Source organism: Chrysoperla carnea, chromosome X, assembly GCF_905475395.1.
Source record: "Chrysoperla carnea chromosome X, inChrCarn1.1, whole genome shotgun sequence".
In the NCBI taxonomy this organism is placed as follows: domain Eukaryota; kingdom Metazoa; phylum Arthropoda; class Insecta; order Neuroptera; family Chrysopidae; genus Chrysoperla; species Chrysoperla carnea.
In genome coordinates, this window is record NC_058342.1 from 27683847 (window position 1) to 27706371 (window position 22525).

Below are 22525 nucleotides of genomic sequence, written 5' to 3' on the forward strand. Positions count from 1 at the left end.
TAGGGTATAATAACATATTAATACAGTCAAACCTGGATAAGCGAGAGTTCAAGGGAGCACAATCTCAATCTCGCTTTTAGAGGTTTCTCACTAACCTGAGTTTCTCGCTAATGCAGGTATATGAGTTGCGTTTCTCTCTTATAGAGGTACGCAGCAATAACAAGTCACAGCAAGTACGAATGTAGTAAATATGCAGCTTTAGTTCCTCCTAAGCAATATAAATAAATAAAGCTCGACTGTCGCTTATAGAGGTATAGATAAGTAGCAGTCTCACTTACGGATGTCCATGACGGAAAACGAATCTCTCTTACAGAGGTTTCTTTTTCTCGCTAATAGAGGTTTTGGGAGCTTAAAATGACGGGTCCTGGCTATTAATCTCACTTATAGAATTATCTCACTTATCCAGGTCTCACGTACCCAGGTTTGACTGTATAACTAAAAATAGTTTATTTGTTATAAAGACGTAATGTAAATTATATTGTTTTCAACAATAAATGTTTGTTGGTGAAAAACTACTTTTAATATATTTTCATGGTTTTTAAACAGGAAAAATGAAAATTTATGATGAAAATTAAATATTTATTATGTTTGTAATAGATACAAACGATTGTATGTAAATATGTGAATACGAATATCGTGTACATTTCCGTGGAATTCATGTATTATTAGTTTTAACAGATGTAATAAAAAACTTGTTAAATGGCGACTATACGGAAATAAAAAAACGTTTTTAGTCCATGCGATATAAATAGAAAAATCTCTATCTCTATATATTATAAATGCCAAAGTAAGCATGTTTGTTTGTTTGTTTGCTTGTTTGTTTGCTTGTTTGTTTCTTACGCTTTCGCGCTAAAACTAGCGAATTGATTTTAATGAAACTGTACAGCAATATAGCTGATATATCAGAATAACACATGAGATATAATTTATAAAGGTATATTAATAAAAAATTAAAAAATTAATTTAATTTGACATTACCATAAATTACATAAATAAATAATTACGACTATTATACATTTAAAAAAATTGAAAACCATACATATATTTTACCTGTGTAAAACAATCCTTACCATTATTTGTAGTGTTATAGAAAGGAGATAAGAGACAATTTTTATCAATCTTTACTCTTAAACCCTGCGAAGCGCGTTGGTATAACTATAGTAAATAAGTAAAATTCAAAAAATTTTTGAAATCTAAGATAAACTTTTCGAAAACGGAAACTTAAACTCGTCACTCCATTCACTTACCTTTTTTCCTTAAGCCTTCTCCAAACTGAATCTATTTTGAGGATCATCGTCTATTTTACTGGCATTTGAAACATAGCTATAGCTATTCTTATAAGAACATTCCATTAAATAACCTTTCAAACGAAATCAAAAAAATCAAAATTGGTTTATCCGTTTAGGCGCTACGATGCCACAGTCAGACACACGTAACAGTCAAACTGATAAGACTCAAACTGCTTTGGTTAGGAGTTACAAAAATTAGGATACCATATGGAACCAAAACAGAAGTATGGAAAAAATGTTTGAATGATTTAGGAAAGAAAAAGTACTATACTAAGTGACAAAAAGCTAGGCTATAAATGGGACTAAACGGGCAACGTAAATGGATAAAATGATATTTTTTTTCGATCTAAAAAATCGAAAAAAATGTAGGTCTATAAATATTTATGCCGAAAATATTTGTAAGATAGGACTCGGCGCATGAGCACAAACAACTATTCCATCATAATTTTTTTATACGATTCTCATCAAATTGTCCTAATGTAAATGTAGGTTGCCAGGCCGGAAAATTTTTTTACAATTTTCTTTAATAAAATTTAAAGTTTTCTCTCAAACGAATAGTTTCAGAGATATTAATTATTTAAAGTTTGAAAAATACGAAAATGACCACTTTCTATCCTGAAGAACAATATGATTAACCAAAAATTTGCCAAAGTTCTTTAATATTCTTCAAACATCCCTTAACAAAGTTTCTTAAAGTTTTTACCTATTATTTTATTGTAATTAAGTGCTTGCATATACTTTGCATGAGTGGAAGAAAGACTTGCTAAATTACACTCATATGTCTCTCTTCCACTTACGCCGAGTATATATATGCAAAAACTTAATTATTTATTAGAAAAGAAGGACTTAAGACAAAGTTATTGGCTAAAACGCTATGAAACTTTGATAAGTGAGGCAAGGGCGTTGCCAGTCGATGGCAAAGAGGGGGCGCAAATTGCTCTATGGAGAATGGGAAAAATATAGCAGATAAAACGCAAAAATTTATTTTAATTTTATAATTAGACCTATTTTACTATTAATTTACCTAAAAACAGGCGTAGATCAAGAGCTAAATTTTGGGGGCTCGCCAGTATAAATCCGGATTTAGATCCGTGGACTTTTTTGTTTTTTCGTGTGGGGGCTACCTATAAATTTCTTTTTCTACTGTTCCTTTTTCTCCATTTTATCGCATGAGCCCTTTTCCTAAAAACTTGTTGCAAAAATGATTTTATTTAGTTTTTGTACCCAATATAGGAAATATATCAGAGTATATTAAGTCTAATCGCAAGATTGTAACGCTTAGAAATATTGATGTTACAAACAAAATTTTGATATAGGTATTCATAAAATTTGCCAAATTAGACAATTTTTTTGCCTGTCTAATCAATATTAGATCAATAAATTTTTAGAAAATTCATGTTCCCGACTTGCAAAGTGATCAGGTTATTATCCACAGCACTTTTTGAGCAGATACAAGTGCACTTTGAGTCCAATCGACTTCATAATCATTATAATTTCATTTAGTTTCACAATAAATTCATTACAATCAAGTTAGTTGTGTATTAAATTTCTTAAATTAGTCACTTGAAAAGATCAAAAGATTTGAAAGAGGCAGAAAATATATTTTTGGAAAAGTTAAAAAAATAGTTAATCCTCATTGAAAATTTTTTGATTACGCTAATGATTGATAGTACCATTAAATATAACAACATTTACCCCACTCTTTTGTACAATAATCTACATAAATTAACCGATATGCGATGATCGATTATCACAATTTATCAGTTATTAGTGAAATAAAGTTCCATCTATCACATGACAAGAACATATTTAAGACATCATGTGTGAGTGCCGTTACAAGACCATTGTAAGTTAGCTAAATATTTTTAAATAAAATTTCGGATACTTAACTTTGTTTTTTTTTTTTTTTTTTAATTGCAGTTCATTTTCATTTTTTTAACTGTGTTTTTACCGCAATTTGAGTTACGAAGTACTCGCGATGCACATCGAATTAAATCGCGAAGCCAAAAAGAGTCCACGCCAATTCAAAATACACCACAAGGTATGACGACAATTGCAACAATACGTAATCAAAACAAAACTAATGAAACACAAGATGTAACTACCGAATTAATCGTTCGTAATACAACGAGGTTTTATGAAAAAAAGCACAAACAAATTACGAAAGCTCCATTGCCAGTTTCAACAATTCAAAGCAAATCATTCCCAAAGCGAAAAACTACGCCATCTTCGATTCAAATCAGATCACAAGTACTAAATCAATTTAAAAATCAAAATAAAACATCATCATATCGAAGCACTGGAATGAAATCGTTAAATGGAACGAGCAAAATACGGAATCAAAACGTCAGTGCAAGTGTTCCAACATCAATCCGAAGCACTAAGTTTCGAAATACTACAACATTACTAACGCCATTATCAAATCGAAACATAAGTGACCGTAGTGACTCAAAAAATCTACAAAGTAAAACGGCATTCTCAATTCGAAGAACAAAGGAGCCCACTAATATAAAAAGTGATCAAAATACAACATCTTTAACACTTCAGAGCAGTGCTTATGACATAATATTTAGTAAAAATGATCAAAATGTATCATCATTATCAAATAATAGTCGTAGTCGTAGTGAAAATAGTCATTTTAGAAATCTTCCAAGTAAAACGCCATTATCTATTCGAAATACTACTAAGCCCAAACATATGAAAAATTATCAAAATACAACATCATTATCAAATAAAAGTCGTAGTGAAAATAGTCATTTAAAAAATCTCAAATCTCTTCAGAAAAGATCGCCATTATCAGTTCCGAATACTACTGAGTCCAATCATATTAAAAATTATCAAAATACAACACCATTATCTCGCCAAACCAGTACTGAAGACATAACTTTTGATAAAAATGATCGAAATATGTCATCATTATCAAGTCAAAGTCGAAGTGAGAATAGTGATTTTAGAAATCTTCAAAATACAACAATATTATCAAATCAAAGTAGTAATGAAACCTTTCTATTAAAAAATTATCAAAATACAACATCTATACCAACGCTATTATCAAATGGAAACACTAGTGACAGCAGTTATTCAAAAAATCTTCGAAGTACAACGGTATTATCAATTCAAAGCTCTTCGGAATCCACTAATATTAAAAATGATCAAAATACAACACCGTTCTCTCTTCAAAATAGTAACGAACACATAATTTTTAATAAAAGTGATCAAAATATATCATCATTATCAAATCAAAGTCGAAGTGAGAATAGTGATTTTAAAAATCGTCAAAAAAGATCGCTATTATCAATTGGAAATACCACTGAGTCCAATCATATTAAAAATTATCAAAATACAACACCATTATCTCGTCAAACCACTGAAGACATAACTTTTAATAAAAATGATCGAAATATGTCATCATTATCAAGTCAAAGTCGAAGTGAGAATAGTGATTTCAAAAATCTTCAAAATACAACATCAATATCAAATCCAAGCAGTAATGAAACCGTTCTATTAAAAAATTACCAAAATACTACATCTATACCAACGCTATTATCAAATGGAAACACTAGTGACAGTAATTATTCAAAAAATCTTCAAAATACAACATCATCATCAAATGAAAACAGTAATGAAGCCGTTCTATTAAAAAATTATCAAAATACAACATCTTCACCAACGCTATTATCAAATGGAAACACTAGTGACAGTAGTTATTCAAAAAATCTTCAAAATATAACATCATCATCAAATCAAAGTAGTAATGAAACCGTTCTATTAAAAAATTATCAAAATACAACATCTTCACCAACACTTTTATCAAATGGAAACACTAGCGACAGTAATTATTCAAAAAATCTTCAAAATACAACATCATCATCAAATCAAAGTAGTAATGAAACCGTTCTATTAAAAAATTATCAAAATACAACATCTTCACCAACACTTTTATCAAATGGAAACACTAGCGACAGTAATTATTCAAAAAATCTTCAAAATACAACATCATCATCAAATCAAAGTAGTAATAAAACCGTTTTGTTAAAAAATTATCAAAATACAACATCTTCACCAACGATATTATCAAATGGAAACACTCATGACAGTAGTTATTCAAAAAATCTTCAAAATACAACATCATCATCAAATCAAAGTAGTAATGAAACCGTTCTATTAAAAAATTATCAAAATACAACATCTTCACCAACGCTATTATCAAATGGAAACACTAGTGACAGTATTTATTCAAAAAATCTTCAAAGTACGACGGCATTATCAATTGAAAGCACTACCGAGTCCACTAATATTAAAAATGATCAAAATACAACGCCATTCTCACTTCAAAATAGTACCGAAGACAAAATTTTCAATAAAAATGATATATCATCATTATCAAATCAAAGTCGCATTGAGAACAGTGATTTTAAAAATCTTCCAACTACAACGTCATTATCAATTCAAAGTAGCAGTACTGAAGCCGTTTTTTTAAAAAATTATCATAATACAACATCGTTACTAATTCGAAGCACTACTGAAAAAATTTCTATAAAAAAAATTCAAAATATAACACCGTTCTCCAATAAAAGCGCCACTGAAAATAATTACTCAAAGAATTACGCCAAACCAATAATATCACCGCTACTATCAAATCGAAGCACGAATGAAGAATTTAATCAAAATATAATATCTACATCAATTAGAAGCATTGGGAAAAGTGATAACTTAAAAACACAAAATCAAAGTTTAATAACTTCAAGTTTCATACAAAGTACGCCATCTTCAATTCGAAACACTAGTGAAAGCTACCGAGTGAAAACAACAGATGATACCGAGTACATTCCAGTTTTAATTTCACGCGCACCTATATTATTTCGAAATAATTACGAAAATAATTATTTAACAACAACGCCATCGTCAACTACAATTTTACGTGAGGCAACACTCAGCGTACCATTGTCCACAGTAACATTATATTCAATTGAAAACATTGGTGAGAAAATTACATCAGTAATTGGAAGTAATCTAAGTGTTAGTGAAAATAAGAATTCATCAATTCAAAACAAGATTCAAATAACAGCTCGAAGAACTTACCCAAATACGACACTATCTTCAAATCGAAGCACATTAACATCACCTACAAAAATTAGTTTACTTTCAAACGGTCGATTTACATATATAACGAAGCCCATAGTAAAGGATCGAATTAAATGCCAAAATACATCATTATCAGCCCGAAGCACATTAACAACCAAAAAAAATGCACCTCTTCGAAACATGACAGTATCAAATGTTGCAAAAAATTATTTACAAAGCGTAACAACAGCACCGCTTTCACTTCCAAGCTCTGATCAAACTATTGAAATCCCCATCAAAAAGGAAACAGAAACTATGATGACATCCGAAAGTTTTTATAGACCTTTTTATACAGAACCCAAACCGAATGGTAAATTTACTCTTGAAGATATGTTTAAGTTACGTCAAAAATTAAATGCCATAATTCCCAAACTCCATGCACCGACAACGCGAAATCCATTATTACCAATATTGGATCTAACATATTCGGATACTATAGATTTAAAAGAACCGCGTTATCGTGTCGATAATATCAATAATTTGTATGCTTTATGGCTAGCGATGAGAGATATAAATACAAATCCTTTTAACACGATGTTTTCGAAGGAAATTATTGAATTTCATAAGCGATTTCCTTTTAAATATTTAATTCCACCGGGTTTTTCGAATGATATTCCTGTACCAAATATAGCTGAACGGGCAGATATTGTGGCACGTTTACAAGAATTTCAAAAATACACCAATAAAAAACCATTGACAGTGGATTCAACATCATTTGTTGCGTTTGCTCCGATTTTTAGTATGACAAGAGTTGGGGAAACTACCACTACAGAAGATGTGCCCGATGCAGAGTTTGATGATTTGGAAGATTTTAGTATGGAAGAAGAGTTAGCGACGAACACAAAGGCAAGATTAACTAATAGTACAATTCGGCGTGTACGCTCTGCTGATGCACGACAAAGTAAAAAAAAAGTGAACTTCACTACAATAAAATTTAATTGTAGTTCTACAGTCAAACCAAAATCAAAAATTGAAATTCAAACAACAACTTCGAATTCTTTCTCCAAAATGAATCCGCATTTAACTTGTGAAACAAGATCAACACTTTCTAGAACTCAAGAAAATACGAGTCACAGGTTAGATTCAACAACGTTAATCGTTACTTCTACAGTTAAACCAGAATCAAACATTGAACCTTCAATAACTCCAGAAATACAAGCAAACCAGAAAAATAAAACAAAATTAATCGTAACTTCCACGGTTAAACCGGAATCAAAAATTGAAATTCAAACGACAACTGCGAATGCTGTCTCAAAAATGAACCTGCATTTAACTTCAAGTGAAACAGAGCCAACAACTTCTAGAATTCAAGAACTACAACAATCTCAAGAAAACGCTAGTCGAAGTTTAGATCCAACAACGTTAATCGTTACTTCTACAGATAAACCAGAATCAGAAATTGTAACTTCAATAACTCCAGAAATACAAGCAAATCAGAACAATAAAACAAAATTAGAATCGAATCAAGTGAAAAATATTGCTATTGAATCAGCAAAATTAATCGTAACATCCACAGTTCAACCGGAATCAAAAATTGAAATTCAAACAATAAATTTGAACAATCTTTCAAACAATACGATGATGCTTAAACCTTTGAATTTAATTGTGAATCAAAATGAAACAAAATTGGTTAATAATGTGTTAAATGTATCAAAAGAAGTAAGCTTGAATAACTTCACGGTTAATTCGACTTCTACAGCAAAACCAGACAAAGAGATGGAATCAACTGTTGAAAATGGACAATTGACAATGGCCGAGAATGTGAAATTTAATTTAACTTCAAGTGTATCCACACCGAACGAAAATATTTTTTCGATAGTTAAGCCTGAAAAAATGGTAAGTGTTCCAAAAGTTATGGATTTTAATATAACTTCAAACATTTCCACACCAAACACAAATGATTCAGTGGCAACAGAGCAGCCGTTTAATAATCAATCGATTTATATGAATTTTTCCCAAGATCAGACAACAGAACCTACACGTCTTGAAATGACGACAATTCCACCACTTCTGATCGAAATTATATAAAAATCATTAACTCAGAATTTCGAATTTTTCAATTTTTATTTCATGTTTAATTTTTTCTATTTTATTAAAATTAGATGATAGTGTTTCAAATATTTTGCATTTTTTTTATTTCGTGTGAAACTAACCATATATAAAGTTTTACGGTCAATACCGTCATTGGAACCAATTTGTTCCAAATATTTTAATTTTTTTATTTTTATTTTGTGTGAAACTAACCATATATTAAGTTTTACGGTCAATACCGTCATTGGAACCAACTTGTTCCAAATATTTTAATTTTTTTTATATTTATTTTGTGTGAAACTAACCATATATTAAGTTTTACGGTCAATACCGTCATTGGAACAAAGTCGTTCCAAATATTTTAATTTTGTTTTTTATTACGTGTGAAACTAGCCATATATAAAGTTTTACGGTCAATTCCGTAATTGGAACCGCTTTGTTCCAAATTTTTTTTTTTATTTTGTGTGAAACTAGCCATACATTAAGTTTTACGGTCAATACCGTCATTGGAACCACTTTGTTCCAAATTTGTTTATTTTTATTTTGTGTGAAACTAACCATACATTAAGTTTTACGGTCAATACCGTCATTGGAACAAAGTTGTTCCAAATATTTTAATTTTTTTATTTTTTATTTTGTGTGAAACTAACCATATATAATCAAAAAATGTATTTTTAATCATAAGTTTACTTTATACTAAATAATTCACTGTTCAAAACAAATTTTGATACGAATCTGAGCTCAAAATTTTTTCAGCACCTCACGTTTTCGATAAATTCGCGAAATTTTTATTAATAGTAATATAATGTGTTTTTTAACTATTAATACTTATCATACGATTTCTCGAAGAGCAAAAAGGATACCGGAAGGATTCAAAAAGTATTTTAAAGGAAGGGGGGAGGAAAAGAAGTCTTAAAATTATTTCGAAAACCATATGTATTAGAGAAATTCTGAAACCAAATTCGAAAACAGCACCTTTAAGACATGGTCTATCGTATCAATGTAGCGAAAATAAAAAATTCAAATTTTGTTGATCAGTGAATTTTTTTAGAAAAGTAATTTTTAAGGGGGTAACTATGCTTAATATGTAGTAGATAAAGCGCTTTTATAATTATATTTAAATTTAGCGCTTATAGTTATATTTTAATTTAGCGCTTAGAATCGATTCTATAATTATGGTTTTGATAAAAAATTTTGAAATATTTTTTATAGGAACCAATTTTTATGATCGATATAGTGCATTTCTAAACAGTTTACAAAATATAGGACGCCTTGACCAAGATTTTGTACAGTGTGTTTGCCCAATCAATGTATTGTGCAATACTAGCTGAATAAAATTGATCGTATGAGGCGTATATATTAATTAGAATAGTCCAAAACTTTTATCTCTGATTCGAATTTCCTTTCATAATGCACAAAAATTTTTTTCCTTATCTGCACTGTACTATATATTTTTTACAAAAATTTTGTTTGAATTGTGTAATAATGAATTTTAAATAAATATTATATTTCAATAAAAAAATGAATTTTTTTTTTGTCCTTTAGATTGTATTAAACAAATAATTATAATAAACTGTAGGTATCTAAAACAATATATTTTAAATAAAATAATAATTACAATTTTCAAATTTTAGTGATTAAATATGCCGTGTTATATTTCGGCAGCCGTCTTGAAAATATCATGTATATTCAGAAAAAGTATTTAAGGATAGAGTTCGTTCAAACCAAAGTGGCACCGAACAAGACAGAGTGTAGATATGAGTACACGTACATATACATATAGGCTCTCTCTTGTTCGGTGCCACTTTGGCTTAAACGAACTCTACCAATTGGAATTTTTTAAAAGAAGGTAGGTAATTTCATATTTCAAGTGATCAGACATATTCCTGTAAGGACCAATCTAACTATTTAGCCGCTTTAGGAAAAAGTAATATTTGCCGCCCTTCCAACTCATACCATATACAGGTTGGCTCTTTTAGGTTGGAATATGCTTGAAACTCGATAAAAACACTTAATCGAGGAAAATGCTTCAAATGAAAAATATTAGGTTCAAAAGGACACATCTGACACTGACATCGAATTCGATTTAAGATATATAAATATTATAAATACGCAAGCATTTGTTTGTAAAGCGAATAGTTTAGTTTTTTGTGAATTTTAACTAAAACGGTCTTTTTTTTCGGAGAGTGCCTAGATTTCGCAAAATCAATAATACGAAACAACAAAATTGATACGTAAATCCATTTAGAGTAAAACTTTTCAGTCCGTTTTTGCCTAAACTGTGTGGTTTGTGGAAAAATGTTTCGAACAAAAAATGTTACTTTTTTAATCAATAATTAATGTGTTCGTCTATCGATTATCAGTTATGGGGTAGAGTCAGCTTGAAAACCTAGGTCAAGTTTAATGTCTGCGTAAGCATTTTCATCGGTAAGTTTTCGAAATTCACAGGGGCGTAGGAACGAAATTTTTGCTGGGTGGGCAGGTTCGAAATTTTTTTTTTGCTGGGTGGGCAGAAAGGTCAATTGTTAGTGAAAAACTTTTGTTTTGCCCTTAAAATTATCCTACACGAAATTTTAATAGAGCAATAAAATTTTTAATCTCTTCAACAAAGGGGCATGGCCCACCCAGGGAAATTCCTGGGTGGGCAGCTGCCCACCCTGCCCATACGGCTCCTACGCCCCTGGAAATTCAGTATTTATCAATAAACGAAAACTACCTCTCACGTTTGGCCTTTGACCGGCCATTGTCATTGACCTTATTGACCTACGATCTCTTGATTTTATTACCATTCAATAGATAATCAAAATTCCAAAAAAATGATACATTGAACTTGACGGTACGTGCGATAGCAACAGAGGTAACTAACGAAAAACAACTCTCCCCTGTATTGATAGGGGGTTGTAACTTCTTCCACCACCATGAATACGAAATCTGTATTAAACTCAGGACATGCCTATAAACCATCCCCTAAAAATTTTAGCCATTAAAATTTTTTTAAGTAAAATACCTTTATTTAGTGTACTATAAGATTAGTGAGGAATAATTTCAAAATATCAATTTCAAAATTCTATTTATATTACAAATATTAATTTAAAAATGATATCTACACATACTATTATAATGCAGAATATTTAAAACTAGAGTGATACCCACCTGCTTCGCTGGGTTTAAAAATAAAGAGTGATTAAGATTGCTCTCGCTTATCCCCTTTCTATAGCACTCGAAATAATGGTAAGTATTGTTTTACACGGGTAAAATATATCTATGGTTTTCTATTTTTTTAAATGTTTAATAGTAATTTTTCATGGAGTATATCAGAGAAGATGGCCGAGAAATATTTTATATTGACTATTTTTACAGAAATATGTAATTTATGGTAATGTCAAATGACTACTTTAACAGAAATCTGTAGTTTATGGTAATGTCAAATTAAATTAATTTTTTTATTAATATATCTTTATAAATTATATCTCATGTGTTATTCTGAAGTATGAGCTATATGGCTGTACAGTTTCATTAAAAACCATTCGCTAGTTTAAGCGTGAAAGCGTAAAAAACAAACAAACAAACATGCTTACTTTCGCTTTTATAATATATAGAGATTATTTTATAAACAATTTATATTGAATATTTAGTGAGTTTGTATTCTGGAATTAGTTATGAGAATAATGTTTCGCATTGTATTTCATTCTATATTACCAACGTGAAAATTAGCCTACAGCAAAAGCGAGGAGCTTTATAAACCAGGTGTTTATGAATTTATTGATTTTGTATCCAGGGAACGTGGGTTTTTTTCGTTTAAAGATTGAGTAGACCTTTTAAACAAGAACAATTCACAGGGTTTGAAATATTCTGAAAAATAAAATTTGCCCCATTCGATTTTTGCCCCAGTTTCCGTTTTCATCATCAATCAGTTTTTTGTAGATTATAAATACGTATTTCGACTATCAAGTAGTCATCATCAGTATGAATTAGCTAATCGTAAGAATGGGGAAAAAATTTCAAAATATTTTGAACCCTGCAAAAACTACTTAACATGAAAAGGGATGTTGCCAATAAGCAAACTTATTTCTCTCGAGAAAAACCTATATTTAGCGTTGTCGTACGATATTTTTCTAGCGAGGTATTAGCTATCAAAGCGTAGTTTTGACACTTTGAATTTAAATTACTGTATTGTTTGCAAATTTTTTCAAAATTCCAGCATCAGTAGAAAAATAGCAATAGCTCCATTTCCTTCGACAATTCTCTACAAACTTCTACTCAATCTTCCAATCCTGGTCATAAAGCGGTAGGAAATGAAATTACGTCAATTTGATAAATCTTCTTGGACCGTTGCATTGTTGCGGAAATTCTGTATCGGTAAAAGTATTATTCAAATTTATAGAAATGATTAATATAATTTATGACGTATCCTGTACTTTCGATATATTTTCGAACATTCTGTAAATTATTTTGGTATCGCTATACAATATGAATACAAATATAAAACAGACATTGTATACTCTAAATAGATACTCTAGAAAGTTTAAGGAAGAACATACGGATATCCGTATACTTTTGAAATATATATTTTAACAGTCCTTAGAAAATATCATACTCCTATCTTTTTACATGTTGAACCGTCTGCTTTCTTTTTAACAACTAATTAGGATAATTGATTAAAACTGGATATTATATATAACGTAGTTGTTGTTAAAACAAAGAATGTTTTAACCTTTAATTATTACGGCTGATGGGGTCAATGACAGTTCAAAGTCATCTAATTTAAGACCTTGATTTTTTTACCATGAAATATAATTTTAACACGGCTGGAGGACTAATACCACAAATTTTCTAGGAACAAATTTTTTTGTCTCGATGGTAAGAAAATAGAAATTGTTGATTTAAGGGCGTTCATAACCTACAGTTAGAGTAGACGAATCATTTTAGATCAAAAAAGGGTAAAATGAAGAATTTTTATGTACCTCAATCTATCGAGACAGTTTTTGTTTAAAAATGTTCTGGAAGGTCCATATATCAAAATCTACATCTAACTTCTTTTCTCTAGAAAGTTTGGCCATTGCTAGGGGCCAAAAAAGTTCATTATTATAATAAGTGATTTTTGAAAATTTCAAAACCTTGAAAATATGCAACAAAATGGGCCAGAAACGTACATTTTTGGGTTTTCGGGATCGCTGATCACTATTCTGAAGTCAGAATTTCGATATACTCCCCCCTTCCTGGGGTAATTCAGCCCGCTGGTCCAAATTGAATAATTACAGAAAAAAGCAGTGTTAGGTCAACGAAGGGCGAAAAAGCCCAAGAAGGGGGGCGTATATCCCCATTCTAGCTTCGGAATCGTGATCAGTGATCCCAATAACTGGCCCATATTTTCAAGGTTTTAAAATTTTCTAAAATTATTTCATAAATAGATTAAAATGATTGGCCTATTTGGCCTATAGCATAAACCAAAACTTTCTAGCGACAAAAAGTTAGATGTAGATTCCGATATATGGACCATCCTGATCATTTAAAAAAAAAAAAACTGGCTCGATTGGTTGAGGTACAAAAAAATTCGGTTGATGCCGGAGTGTTAAATAACAAAGGTTGACAGAAAAATTTGTCTTATCAGGGTGATCTACTTACCAACTAGTAGACGGCTAGTATACTTTGATGCTTAAATCCTAGACTATATAGGAACGTTTGGAACCAGAATTAGAAAGGAATTTTCTGACTATACGAATATCTATTGTAAAATTCAACGTAGGTTAATAACACAACATTAAAATAGCATTACCTAAATAATTTGGCTACGTATATTTGGCTGAAAAGTTTAATAAATGCTTGGCAAAATACCAAATAAACTGAACCTCATATAGTTAGAATTTTACTGGTTTAGCAAATTAAAAATTGTATAATTTTATAAGAACGTCTTGTGAAAGTTTCGATTAACCAATTTTGACTATAGCTGAAAATTTTGAATTTCATTTCTTGCAAAGTATTCACACGTATAACTTTCATACACAAAAATAATTGTTTGGCAAGTCGTGATGTCATTCAAGACATCACGACACTTTAGACTGCTTTCGAAGTAAATTTGAATTGGTTTTTGAAAATGCCAAATGCAAATTGAGTCTTAAATTTTAATGATACTTTTTTTGGTGTAAATCAGATCAAATGTAACATATAAACCAATTTTTCAAATTTAGGACAAAATCCTATTCACATATATTTAAGTTTTTATTTTCACTACTAGTTGGCGGGTTGTTGACCCACAGTTTTTCTTCCAAATTTTGGATTTATAAACTCAGACATTTCAACTTATTTTGACATTCTAAAATCGAAATTCTTAAAAATAGACCCACATTTAAATTATTTATCATATTCTGTGGTCGTGTCCGCAATCTCGTAGTGAAAAAAAAAGATAACCATAACGAATTTAAGTCATTATACCATGTATAAAAAATATCATAGTATATTAAGTTTAGTCCCAAGTTATCTAACGATTAAAAATATTGATGCTATTAACAAAATTCTGGTATAGGTGTTCATAAAATCACCTACCCGTCTATTCGTTACTCTGTCCGTAAGCACGATAACTCAAAAGCGAAAATGGGTAACAATCTGAAATTTTTAAAGCGTGCTTAGGGCGTAAAAAGTGAGGTCGAGTTCTTAGAAAGTCTGTATACCTCATTTTTGAGTTTTCAATACTCTTTCAAATGTTATTTATAAAGTCAGTGCCTACAATATCTGTATATATAAAAATAAATTGCTGTGCGTTAGTCTCGCTAAAACTCAAAAATGGCTGGACCGATTTTCAAAATTTTTTTTTTGTTTTGTTCGCTATAGTTCAGGGATGGTTTAGAAAAAAAAATTGATTACCTTTTGTTTCGGACAGTTTCTTAAAAAACTAATGTAATAAAATGAATAACAAATATCTTGGGTCTTTGTCCAACTTATTACTGTGTGTCCGAAACAGTAATGAATCGTAATTGAAATGAAAAGGACAATTTCGGAATAATTAGATTCAATGCGGAATAATTTCAGAGACTGAACGGAATGCAAATGTTGGCTCTACAGTCAGATTCATATATCTCGAAAATTACTCATTTAATGGTCAAATAAACACGATTTTTGTAATTTTCGGGTCAAAATTACCTTATAAACTTAGTTTTATCGAAATCGGAAACAAAAACTTTTTTTACACTTTTTGCAATTTGTAAAAATCGAAAAAATCATAAAAAATTCAAAAAAACACAATTTTTGTAATTTTTGGTTGGGTTGGGTTGGGTTGGGTTAGGTTGGGTTAGGTTGGGTTAGGTTGGGTTAGGTTGGGTTAGGTTGGGTTAGGTTGGGTTAGGTTGGGTTAGGTTGGGTTAGGTTGGGTTAGGCTGGGTTAGGCTGGGTTAGGCTGGGTTAGGCTGGGTTGGGTTGAGTGTGGGAGTGGGAGTGGGAGTGGGTGTGAATGTGGGTGTGGGCGGGTGGATGTGGGCGGGTGGATGTGGGTGTGGGAGTGGGAGTGGGAGTGGGAGTGGGAGTGGGAGTGGGAGTGGGAGTGGGAGTGGGAGTGGGAGTGGGGGTTGAAGTGGGAGTGGGGGTTGAAGTGGGAGTGGGAGTGGGATTGGGAGTGGGTTTTTTTTCAATTTTATTGAAAACACTTAGGTTGGGTTAGGCTGGGCTAGGCTGGGTTAGGTTGGGTGGGGTTGAGTGTGGGTGTGGGTGTGGGTGTGGGTGTGGGTGTGGGTGTGGGTGTGGGTGTGGGTGTGGGAGTGTGAGTGGGAGTGGGAGTGAGTTGAGTTGGGTTTTTTTTCAATTTTATTGAAAACACTTAGGTTGGGTTAGGTTAGGTTAGGTTGGGTGAGGCTGGGTTAGGTTGGGTTGGGTTGAGTGTGGGAGTGGGTGTGGGTGTGGGTGTGGGTGTGGGTGTGGGTGTGGGTGTGGATGTGGATGTGGGTGTTGGTGTGGGTGTGGGTTGAGTTGGGTTTTTGTTCAATTTTATTGATCTGTATATATAAAAATAAATTGCTGTGCGTTAGTCTCGCTAAAACTCAAAAACGGCTGGACCGATTTTCAAACATTTTTTTTTGTTTTGTTCGCTATGAACTATAGTTCAGGGATGGTTTAGAAAAAAAATACTTAACAGAGCTGATATTAGAGTCATCGTAGAGTTACTCACAGGGCATGATAACCTGAACAAGTTCCAACAAAAAAAAATTCAGAAGAAACATCGATCCACTTTCTCTGTTACTGCCCGGCGCTCATACAGAAGCGAAGGAAATGGTTTGGTTTGGCCATAGTCGAACCAGAAGAAATTAAGAAACTCCGCGCTAGGCAAATCCTGGGTTTCAGTACATCAGTTGGTTTATAATAGCCACTGAAAAGCGTAGCGGAGATAGAGTGCAAAGGTCTATTTGGCGATGCTAGAGCATGGTCCGCTAACTTCCATACCCATACCCCATAGATGGAATTTGCCAATCACATTATTTTTCATAAACATTGGTTTGGCTGTTGATTTAAGGGCTTGCTCCAGGACTGCCAGATGGAATAATTGGATACAAAAAGGGAATAATTTTGTAATTCTCTGTATTCAGTTAGTATACCATAAATGTAGAAGTGTCAAGCTTCATGAAAATAAAAGTCAAAAAACAAAAATTGACCTCTAGGGTACCACTTTTTGTCTCTGGTATAATAACAACTTATTTATTTATTCTTATAAACAAACTTTTTTTGGGACAATTATGATACGATTGCGTAGAAATATTGCTTTCCCATTCATATCATTATAACAATAAAGTTTGTCTTGGTTTATTTTTATTTTTATTTTTTTATTTTTTTTTTTTTTGGTTACTCATGAATAGTAATAATAGAGTTGTTATATTTATTTGAACGAAAAAAGAACGAAGGTATTTTCTTGTATTTTCTTCAAGCACATTTTTTTGGTTATTGTGTTTTCGTTATCAGTAAGATGTTTATGTAAATCAAGAGGGCTATAGATAGAGATATACAGCATGATCCATCAAAATTATATGTTTTTATCCAACTACTCCTGAAGACGAATGATGTTGATCGAGTGTATGTATGCCCATTTCTTTGGCACAAGCGGCTTGATGGATTTTAATATATGTAGTCTTGTTAAATGTTTCTGAATTGTGAAAGTGTAAATATAATAATATATTGAGTGGAGATGTGTTTTTATTAAATAAAAAATACTTTTTAAGGGATAAGCTTTTATTGTACTAAAAAGTAGAAAATAATTTTAACTATGAGTCACTCTTACCCTTCAATTGGTAAAAGCTTGTGGCGCTCGATTAAGAAAATAAAAAATGAATCGGAACGGCTCATCTACTCCACATGCCTAATTATTTTTCGATTCATTCTTAATATTAAGCACCCCAAGCTTTTACAAATATTTGACTTGCAAGATTTGATTACAGACAAACAACGGCACAGGTGATGCTAAATAAAAGCTTGTAAAATAAAGAAAATAATTCCAGCAATATTAGGGGTTGTCTTCGGGTTCCACGCAGCTCTTGTGGGTTCCGCTAGTTAGGATGGCTTTGGTATTACCAAATGTGCAATGCGTGCTTCTAATCGAGAATAGTTTTAAGAGGTGGTGCTGAAATGCATTGGTATACTTTGAAATTTTTCTCCAAAATACATCTATATCAGTTTAATTTTCCCTAAAAACTTGCCGTAATTTTACGTTCTTTTCATCCAATCCTATATCCTATATGTAGTTATATATTATAATACAGTTTGTTGAATGATAAATATTTGAAAATAGACGAATACCAATGACAATGAGTTTCAAAAATACTCATTGAAATTTTATTTGACACTTGAATAGATATTGGCAATGCGCGTTTGCCCTAAATTGACATACTCAGTTGGTTAAGGCGTAACCAATTCCGTCCGCGGTATGCTTAGGGTAGCGGGTTCGGTTCCCGCCGTCGCAACAAAATTTAATTAATAGTTGTGGTGGGTTGGCATAGTGCATGGTATATAAATGAAGGAGGTGCACTCAGCCTCTGAAATTGAGGAGCTGATAAATGAAATTATCAGCGGAAAGGTGGTAAAACACATATATGGTATCGCAATGGGCTCTATAGCCTAAGTGTGTCCTTCGCGGACAGCCAATATAACCTAACCTAATCTAACCTCGTTACTTACATTACATTAGTTAGTCAGAATATTAAATATGCTAAAATTTGGTGTGTAAAACGAATTTCTAGGCTCAATAATAACCGAGATTCAGCCGATCAAAGTTAGGCAGAGTTTTTCGAAGGTCGAAAACTTGGGATAGATATTCTAGAGTACCCCCAAATAGCCTGTAACGTCTGAATATTTTCCAACTATCCCCTCCCACCCCGTTTTTTTTTTAAATATCGACTGAAGTACTTCTAGAACTTAATGAAAAAACCGGATCTCAATCCATCTTCCAATTTTCGCATTTTTGACACTTTCTGTGTTAAATTTCAATGTTATTTTTGCTTTTATCAATTGTTTTATTAATTAAGTTGATAGCTATGGTAGGTATAGGTTATTATTTTCATTTGTTTATATAAATTTTTGAAATGTGATATCCTGTTTTTTTTTGCACCTATTGATAAACAAAAAGTATAATCAGAAATATAAACCCTATGTTAAAATAAATTGCTTACCAATTATTATTCGATGCAATATATACCTATAATACTTTTTGTTTATATTATCATTACTGAAATATAAAAACAAAAAAATTCAAGTTAAATTGGATTTTTTGTTTCTATTACATATGTTTGGTTTTTATTAAATCTTTCAATTTTTATTGTAAAACTAACCTGTTTTTTCAAATACAGTGGAACCTGGTTAAGTGAGACATCCAAAGGACCTACAAATTTGTCTCACTTATCGACGTATTCCACTTATCCAGTGTCTCAGATATTCAGGTATAAATTAATATCTGTAGCGTTTACAGTATCGTTCCATTAATATAGGCTAGAAGACAGGGTAATTCAGTTATAGAGGTTTGATTATTGAATAAAATAAGGCTCTTTAATCTTTATTAGGAATTAAAAGATATCACCCATGCTTTTTTATTATTTTGGCAATCACAGGCAAAATTTTAACACCTTTGAAACGTCTTGAAGTTTTAGATTTTCCTATTAAAAAGACAGGCAGCTTTTCAGTTCCTGGCATTAGCATCCAGAAGTATTGTAATGCACTCATTACTAAGTTTTCACCAAGCAGAACTCACCTGTTAAGGTGAAAGTTTTATCGGGTAGACACTGGCAAATCTTCAATCTATTGGCTACATTTTACATCATCAACAGCGTTACTTTCTCTACAAATTGTTTTGAAAATTATACCGTATTTAAAAAAATTTGTTCACTCTTGCTAAGTTCAAGTTGACAAGATAACATAATTTTGATGGATTTAGGAAAAAATAGACCGAAAACATTTCTGTAATAGTGTCCCATTTTTGAACACAAGGGCTAAAAACTTCAGAACAAAACCAACTTCTCTATAGTCGACGAACTGAATCCAACCAACTCGAAATTACAACCATACTCCGGAGCTTTAAAATTTTCGGTTACCAATTTTGGCAACCTCCAGAATTTTTCCAATACCGGGGTTTTTTGAAAACATAAGTAATAAACCTGTTTAGATTAATATCTGAACGTACACTTCCGGATAATAAGGCTTACTTAAGCGAGAATTATGGGAATAAATCGAAAAATATTTCAAATAATCTACATTTTTCTCTTAATAATTATTAATATTCAAGAAATATTTTTTTTTTTTTAAACTGTGTTTCTAACAACTATGGTCATCAAGAAATATTGTATCCCTATATATATGTATATTTTATGAATGTGAAAGTAAGAATGTTTGTTTGTTTGTTTGCTTCTTTCTTTCTTTGCTTGTTTGTTACGCTTTCACGCAAAATATAATGAAGCGATTTAATGAAACTTAATAATAATAAACCTTTATTTTGGTCTAACACATCACTACTAATAGTTGTGTGACAAAGTTACGAATAGGCGTAATATTATACAAATTTTTGGATACCTAGTAACTAACTCGTATGCCTACTATCCTCAATGCATTTTTTGGTATGCTATAGGATATATAATGTTTTGTGTATATGTAAATATGTGGTGAATCTCCTTTAGACAAGCACATACGGACCCATTTGTCGGGAAAAAATGCCCGATTCGATTTCTTTGTATATACCTTTCTGAAATACGTCCCAAAATAAGAATAAGGTGAGCTTCACAACGTCTAACTCCTTTTATTTTTTTGTCTATTTTCATTTAACAGACCGATATATGTATATTTTTTGAGTCAATTAAGGCTACATTAAAATTTTCGGTCCATTTTACGTTTAAGGGCATTTTTTGGTTTTTTCGAGATATTAACAGTTTAATGTTTGAAGAAACTCTAAAAAGGGTGTTTTCAAAGCTGTAAAATAATCTTCGAGTGTCCTTTATCGAAATCCTTAAAAACAATTGCAGCTTTCTTTACATGTAAGCCCGATTTTTAATTATCAAATAGATTATTTTCCTATGCAATGTTAGACAGAAATAATGTAACTTGTAATTAATTTTCAGTATTTTGTTAAGTTCAATAATTATTTTAGGATTTTGGTAAGCTTAAAAAATATAATTTGGATTTTTTGCAAATATTAATTTGTCAATATTGCAGAAAAGGTAAACTTTCACAAAAACTCACGAAATCGTTTTAAGGTTAAAATCTAAAATAGTTTTTCTTTACCAGCTGCTAAAAATAAAACTGATTTTAAAAAAACTGAACCAAATGCTCACCTGGCAAACTCTTGATCGTTATTAAGACATAGCTTTCGGACGGAAATATGCAAGGAAATTGAATCCGGATTTTTTCCCCGATGAATGCGCCTATATGTGCTTTACTAGTTACCGTAGTTCGTCTCTCGACTATCTGCTACAAATGAATAAGGTATATTGAAGAGCATGTAGTAAAAGAAAAATGGGTACTATAGGAAATAAAGGTTTCCTGTAATCTGATGTGTAGTATTTTGTTGAAATGTATAAAAAAGATTTTTCTTCGTTTTTGGTAACGTAAAATATTTTTCAATACTGGTGTACAAAAATTTTAGTCAATAGGATAGCATTTTTTTTTCTCTTCTCTATTGAAATATTCTTATGTTGTTTAAGGGAGCACGAGCATGGTATCAACTTTCTGTAAAAATCATGATTTTTTTACAAATGAAATAAGTGGAACTCAAGCTGAGGTCCCAGCACTGTTAGGGGGGTTTGACTCTGTTGAGGAGACGAAGCAAACCTCAAAATTATGGATTTTTTTCGACCCTATAGTACTAGAATTTAAAAGTATATAGTACTTGAGGACGCAATATCTTAATAGAGAAAGATCTGACGTTAAAACAAACGCTGTGCTATCTGTAACATAGATGTTTTGTCTCATTAAAAAAGTATAATTTAGAAGAAATAAAGTAAAACTTTTGTCAGGTGTGGGGTTCGAACCCACGCTCCCGTTTGGGAACCAGAGCTTAAATCTGGCGCCTTAGACCGCTCGGCCAACCTGACTGTGTTAACTGAAACATATCTAGATGTTTTGTCTCATTAAAAAAAGTATAATTTAGAAGAAATAGAGTAAAACTTTTGTCAGGTGTGGGGTTCGAACCCACGCTCCCGTTTGGGAACCAGAGCTTAAATCTGGCGCCTTAGACCGCTCGGCCAACCTGACTGTGTTAACTGAAACATATCTAGATGTTTTGTCTCATTAAAAAAAGTATAATTTAGAAGAAATAGAGTAAAAGTTATGTCAGGTGTGGGGTTCGAACCCACGCTCCCGTTTGGGAACCAGAGCTTAAATCTGGCGCCTTAGACCGCTCGGCCAACCTGACTGTGTTAACTGAAACATATCTAGATGTTTTGTCTCATTAAAAAAAGTATAATTTAGAAGAAATAGAGTAAAAGTTATGTCAGGTGTGGGGTTCGAACCCACGCTCCCGTTTGGGAACCAGAGCTTAAATCTGGCGCCTTAGACCGCTCGGCCAACCTGACTGTGTTAACTGAAACATATCTAGATGTTTTGTCTCATTAAAAAAAGTATAATTTAGA

At 31.6% G+C, this 22525-nt stretch overlaps 1 protein-coding gene and 4 non-coding genes across 5 annotated transcripts; 1 reads left to right on the plus strand and 4 right to left on the minus strand.

The window, feature by feature from the left end:
- Positions 1 to 3108: 3108 nt before the first annotated feature.
- LOC123303038 lies at positions 3109 to 8441 on the plus strand. The gene is made up of 3 exons (XM_044886135.1): positions 3109 to 3135; positions 3210 to 7314; positions 7366 to 8441. The coding sequence occupies exons 1-3, from the start codon at positions 3109 to 3111 to the stop codon at positions 8439 to 8441; spliced, it is 5208 nt and encodes a 1735-aa protein (XP_044742070.1).
- A 13463-nt stretch (positions 8442 to 21904) lies between these two features.
- Positions 21905 to 21988, minus strand: Trnal-uaa. The gene has a single exon. It is a non-coding gene; the product is annotated as a tRNA-Leu (tRNA).
- Positions 21989 to 22064: 76 nt separating this feature from the next.
- Trnal-uaa lies at positions 22065 to 22148 on the minus strand. Its single transcript has one exon. It is a non-coding gene; the product is annotated as a tRNA-Leu (tRNA).
- Positions 22149 to 22224: 76 nt separating this feature from the next.
- On the minus strand, positions 22225 to 22308 carry Trnal-uaa. Its single transcript has one exon. It is a non-coding gene; the product is annotated as a tRNA-Leu (tRNA).
- Positions 22309 to 22384: 76 nt separating this feature from the next.
- On the minus strand, positions 22385 to 22468 carry Trnal-uaa. The gene has a single exon. It is a non-coding gene; the product is annotated as a tRNA-Leu (tRNA).
- Positions 22469 to 22525: the final 57 nt, after the last annotated feature.

Excerpts from the sequence above, each read along its gene's own strand:
- LOC123303038 (XM_044886135.1), top strand. The coding sequence starts at position 3,109 with ATGTGTGAGTGCCGTTACAAGACCATT. Across the intron at positions 3,136-3,209 it reads AGTGCCGTTACAAGACCATT|TTCATTTTCATTTTTTTAAC; the intron begins GTAAGTTAGCTA and ends TTTTAATTGCAG. Across the intron at positions 7,315-7,365 it reads CTCTGCTGATGCACGACAAA|TCAAACCAAAATCAAAAATT; the intron begins GTAAAAAAAAAG and ends GTAGTTCTACAG.